The sequence below is a fragment of the Camponotus vicinus genome, unplaced genomic scaffold, assembly GCF_025532165.1.
Source record: "Camponotus vicinus isolate PSW18456_S1 unplaced genomic scaffold, iyCamVici1.0 SCAF_4, whole genome shotgun sequence".
Taxonomy (NCBI): Eukaryota; Metazoa; Arthropoda; class Insecta; order Hymenoptera; family Formicidae; genus Camponotus; species Camponotus vicinus.
This window is the reverse complement of record NW_028141976.1, coordinates 16,863,495-16,869,494: the sequence shown is the minus strand read 5'-3', so window position 1 is coordinate 16,869,494 and position 6,000 is coordinate 16,863,495. Positions and strand designations below refer to the sequence as shown.

Sequence of the window (6,000 nt, the reverse complement as noted above, 5' to 3'; positions counted from 1 at the left end):
CGCGGGACGTACATTCACGTACATACACGTACATTCACGTACATACACGTACATACACGCACACGCACACACACGCCCAATCTCGAATTATACTCGCTGTTTGGCCGGATTCGAAAAGTAAAGCGCGCGCGTTGCGCGTATGTGCAGCGAGGCACGCGCGCGCGCGCGCGCGCACGAGAGAGAGAGAGAGGGACGGCGAGGGAGAGAACGGGACGGAATCAACAAGGCACTATCGTGTCGCGCGACGGATGGAAAGAGACGGCGTACGAGAGAGAGAAGGCACGCGGGCGTAGCGGGTAGTGGCGACGCGGGAGCGAGAGAGACGGAGCGACGTCGCGACCGCGGAGCAGCAGGGACGCGACAACGGCGCGCATCGATTGGCGCGCTAGCCGTGACCCCCACCATGGTGCTTTCGCTTTCACCCAATGGGGCCTCACTTTCGCGCTCGCCCGCGCTCGGCGCCACGGCAGCCAACACGCTGTCGTCGCCGGCTTCTCTCAGTGACTGGTATACCCTACGTGCGAGCGAGCGTTTTTCCGTCGTGAGCTCGTCCGTCTCGTCGGGAGAGCAACGAGAGAAAAAGGAGAACGGGAAAAGAAGAGAGAGAGAGAGAGAGAAAGAGACAGTGTAGGTGTTGTGTTGTAACGTATGTGCGTCCTTTCCTCGTAAGACCGTACACGTCGCTCGTTAAGTGCGTTTATTCGAATCGTCGCGGCGGTTCGTCGTGAAACGCGACGCGCGCGCGCGCGCCCCCAGCATCGGAAATTGCGTCGCACGCCGGTGACGCTTACCGGCGCCGGTGACCCTGACATTCGAGAAGCCGGCAGCTGAGACACATTCGTCGTCTCGTGCGCGCAGGAGCAACATCGCGCTGTGTTATGCCAAATTGACGGTGAACGAACGAACGTACATACGTACATACTCGCGAGAGGAAGAGAGAGAGAGAGAGAGAGAAAGAGAAGAAACGCGGAAAAGGACAGTGATCGAGGATCCGTACGTAACATCGCCGAGTTATCGCGACGAGACTCCGCGGCCGGATTTTTCGCGACTTTTCGTGGCGCGACGTGTCCCTAACACGCAGTGACCTTGACTTGGATGCGCCAGCGCGTCTACGGAGACTAGAGCAACGTCACGCCATATTCCGAGCAGTGTGTTTTCGAGGGGTGTGTTCTATCGGGCGACCGACCGATCTCGTCGTGACGCGCAACAACGAATGACCTTGATTCCGAGAATAGGAGGCGCCTTGATTTCGTCGAGTCGAGCGAATCGGTCGGACGTCGGATCGATTTCCGCCCTTCTCCCGGTTTCTCTCTCTCGGTCGTGTCTCTGTCGCGTGAGATGTAACCGAAAATGAAGAGATAGACGGGGAGAGCCGATCATCTCGCAACCAAGCGTGTCCGTCCATCGGTAACCGCCGACATCTTTCGATCTTGGGACTCGCATCGCCGAGGCGTTCGACAGACACGGCGCTCGAGAAACTCAGGCAGGAAAGGACACGCGACCTCGAGCGAATCCTCGCATCTATGGCACCGCGGCGTCACGCCAACGGCGCCCACGGCGGCGGCGGCCTCCTGGAGAACGGGGCCGGCGCCGGTGGCGGAGGCATCAACGATCCCATGGACAATCTGCTGGGTAACCCGACCCAGACGACGCGATGCTGCACGCCGACCGGCGAGTGCCTGCGCGGCGATACTCTCATTCGCCTCAACGCCCTACACGACACGGTCAAGGTCACCTGCAACAACGACAACTGCCCGGTCGGCCAGTTTATGCATCGCGAGTGCTTCGACGCCTGGGAGCAAACGGTACTGACGTACCTCAAGAGCTGCGGCCGCGCGCGCAGCTGGTCCGAGCGTCAACGTCACCAGAACCTCTGGACCAAGAAGGGCTACGATCTCGCGTTCAAGGCGTGCGGCTGCCGCTGCGGCCGCGGCCACCTGAAGAAGGACCTCGACTGGCTGCCACCCGGCTTCGGCAACGTGGCCGGCCACCGCGCCGAGGAGAACGAGGCCAAGAAGAAGAAGCGACGCAACCGGCAGAACACCCGCCCGAGCCTGGCCGTGTCGGCCGGGCCGCCCAATCACGGCAATCACGTCGTCGCCGCCAACGGGCGCGGCACCAGCGAGGCTCAGATGATCGAGTCGGGCCGCGGCAGGGCCGGTTCCCTGTCATCCAGCACCGGTTCCAGCTCGCCGCCGGCCACCAGCGAGCCGAGCGTCAGCCCGCTCCACCAACCGCAGGCCATCATGAAGAAGAAGAGCAAGGTCGACTTTTTCAGCGATCGCGCGAGGTGAGTCCTCTTGTCGTTTGCGTTAACCGCGAGGCATTTATCGCGGAATTAATTACCGAGAAATAAGCTTTTTTTCTCAGGAGCACGGTTTATATTTATGACACTTGCAACGTCGAGATCGCTTTATCATGTTTTCGTAATAGGAGAGAAATACGAGAATTGCTCGTGATTATCTAATATTTTTTTCTTTGTTTGGACAATGCGATATTTATGCGTGTACACATGTAGAGAGATTCTGTCGCGCGATAAAATGTAAATCTGATAAATTCTCGAAAACCATGGTTTTCGATGCTCGAATTTCATTTTAATCGATAACAAAAAAATGCGTATATAAATTTTATCAAACATACAAGAGTCTTCGACTCTTCAAATTTGCAATCGATGATAAAAATTATTGACAAGATCTCGAATAAAGAGATCGGGTAATATTCCTCGACGAAAATTTTGCATCGCGAGATAACGAGAGGATGCATCGAGGCTCGTTTCGCGCAAATCCTCGAGAGGAATCTGTATAAAAAGAGAAGCTGAATCTTCGGATAAGAATGATAAATGACAAGGACCGTGTCGGGAGTCGGTTTCCCGTCGGAACCTTCGTCGCGCGTCCTTGTGTGGGTGTACCTTCCGGAAAAGACGACACCTTAAAGCAGACGCGCGAGAAAATCGTAAGGGTGCTATTCGGGATTTTCGACGCAATGCATAAAAACGCGAAAGTATATAGAGAGATTGGAATGCAAGGAACGCACGCGAGATATTCTTTACGATATATCAATGTTTGTGACATAAAAACTGGGCGTGGCTATGTAAAGAAGAACCGAAGGTAAAATATTTTTCCTCGGAATATTAAGCGGTTTTTTTTCTTTTTTTTTTGTAGAACACAGTGTTGTCTTTACAACTTTTCTCTCTTATAAACTTTGAAAAATTCAAAAACCTCAGAATATTTCCTATTCACGAATAGACAGCCGTATTAAACGGTGGACATAAAAATAAATCATATTCCGCTCTCTAGCACAAAGCAGCAAAACTGGATTCGATTTCAACTTGCTACTCGGTTCTCTCTTACGCAACCACATTTCACCGAAAGACAGTTAATCCAGCCGTTTTCTTTATGTGTTTGTCGCGATTACCGCGCGTTTTACGATCCAAATATTTAGATAAAAACGTACCGCGCGATTTTTGTCGCGGCAGATGGTGTCCAAGCGATGGCGAAAAATTTCCGGAATATACTCTCGATTCTCGAAACTATCGGGACACAAGGCGGAAGCTTTAAAGAGACGAAAAAGGGAGGTTAAAGAGTCCCGACCGAAATTTCGTATCGCCGTTTTGACACTTGATGCGTTGCACGCATTCGATCTTCTGCAAGATATATGTCAAGATATCTCGCGAGATGACGAAACGGTAATACTCGACTTGAAAAAAACAAGAGAAAAAAAAAATAAATCAAGTCCGATTCGTTGCCGGGTGAAATTCGACACCGGGGATTTTCCGAGAAGCCAGAAAGATGAATGCGTGCGCTAATAAGATATTACGAAACGCTGTTCGGATTTTCGTAGAAGCAAAATCGATTCTCGATTTTCGTTGCTACGTGAAATTCGACACCGAGGATGGTTTTCGAGAGGCAGACACGCGACGCCGAGCTTTGCGCAAGTTTGACAGCGATCCCAATCGCCGGTTAATTCGCTCTACTGACTTTTAATATTAATCGTCGCTCGCTGGTTTCGTAAAAAGGGGCGAGGAACCGGTTCGTGCGCTCATCGAAGTTTTGAAATATGCTCGCGGATCGCGTCTCCGCAGCTCCGTTTTTCAAGACTACACGCACGGAAAAAAATTTTCTCTCGAAAAAAAAAGTTTTATTACAGACAAAAAGTTTGCGAACGTATAATTAATTAATTCGGAAAAACCAGAGTTTAAAGAATATTCAGAATTAATCGGAACTTTGTGCCTTCGAGAGAATATTCATATCAATACAACTTTTATATTAATTTACAATTTATGATGCGAAAATTTTTTGCAAGACGAGAAGTAGCGTATCTGTCGAAATTTTAATAAAAAATGCAATAATTCAGAAATACAATCTATAAGAATAATGTTTAGATAAGACACATTAAACGTAGGCTTCTATTTTGCAAGAGATAAATTGGCAAATTATAATTTCTCGTTAATGCAACGGTTTATATCGTATATTCTACGAAAGAAATAACGAGAGTATCTCGCGAGAGAAAACGAAGTCGATCGCCGCTTGTCGTAAAGCGACTTTTAGACGGGCTTTCAAGAGGACATGAATGAACGCCGCTGGTCCGTTTTCTTCTCGGCAGCGGGCGTCGCTACACAAGCGTGTATAGATATACGTGTGCATTGTCGGCCGTGTGTATGGTTGCTCTAGACCTCCGGTAAAGAGCGGGAAGACGAAGGGCAACGAGAGAGCACCACGACGATTACGACAGCGCTCCACCCATAGTACGCTCACGCTCCTCGTGTGGTGTGCATCCTATATATAGATGGCAGCCTTGGAAACCTGTCCTATTTCTGTTTATGTTCCTTCAGTTCGACGGGTCGGGAACCCTCATGGGCCTCCTTCGGTCGCCGTTGAACGCGTTGAATTTTTCCAGACTTCTGACCTCAGCTGTCTGTTTGCTCGATTAAGAGTTCGCTCGCGATGAATGCGCAATATCTTGTTAAGACTTTGTATAATGTAGGCAAACATGACAGAAAAAAATGCAAAAAAACAGCATGAAAAGCGTTTCTTTCTAATTTTTTACAAAATTGTTAATCAATAATGACTTTGTAAAAAAGTTGTTTCTAATCTTCTTGCTTTTTTAGTGCAAATTTATTTCTGATTTGCCTTTTTTTTTTTAATGCGAATTTATTACAGCGAGTTGTCGCATCAAGCTTCACAAAGATATTAAATCTGTAATATTTAAATATAAAACTATGTGGCCCCTCAAATATTTTTTACAATTCTCGTGAATTCAATTAATGTTCAGTTTAAATTCCTTATTATTACACGGAGAAAATTTTATATTAATATGTAATACAATTTTATATCACATTTTACTATTTTTTGTATAATCGGTGGACCATCATGACTTTATAGAATAAATTACAGTACAACATAGTAAAATTTTAAACTAACACTTACATAACATGTTTTATTATTTGCCAAAAATTCGTAGGTGCTAAATTGTAATCTTTATTATGTATTATTGTAAAACATTATAATACTAAATCTCAACTTCGATAAATGTATTTTTTATTCTTTCTTTTATTACTTTTTTCCGGATTCTTCTTTTTTGCTTTTCTTATTAATTTTACTTATAATTAATAATATTTCATTCATTATTGAACGGACACAATAAATAATATACAATTTTATTTAATCTAATAAAAATTTATTAAAGACAGATACAAAATGTATCTATAAGTATTTATAATTGAATCTTATATCTAAGATCTCTTAAATATGATCAAACTATTATATGTGCTGTAAAGCTATTTTTCCCATACACTTTATTAATTAATTTAACGGCACTCAGAGATATTAATTATAAATAGATGAGATACATTAACAGAAAAATAATAGATAGAAAACGATAAATAAATATGTAATATAATAATAAAGATTGCAAATCGACTTATCGAAGAGATACTTACGCTTTCTTTTTCGTTTATCTTCACAGCATTTTCATTCACAACACTTTCTTTTATTCTTCTAT

The 6,000-nt window shown here is 45.8% G+C and overlaps 1 protein-coding gene across 1 annotated transcript in view; it reads left to right on the top strand.

The window, feature by feature from the left end:
- The first annotated feature begins 454 nt into the window (after window positions 1-454).
- Window positions 455-6,000, top strand: part of LOC145970838 (headcase protein-like) — a 164,977-nt gene continuing 159,431 nt past the window's right edge. The window contains exon 1 of the mRNA XM_083097843.1: window positions 455-2,290. Coding sequence (XP_082953969.1) covers window positions 1,524-2,290 — 767 coding nt within the window. The 5' untranslated portion in view covers window positions 455-1,523. The remainder of the gene's footprint in view (window positions 2,291-6,000) is intronic.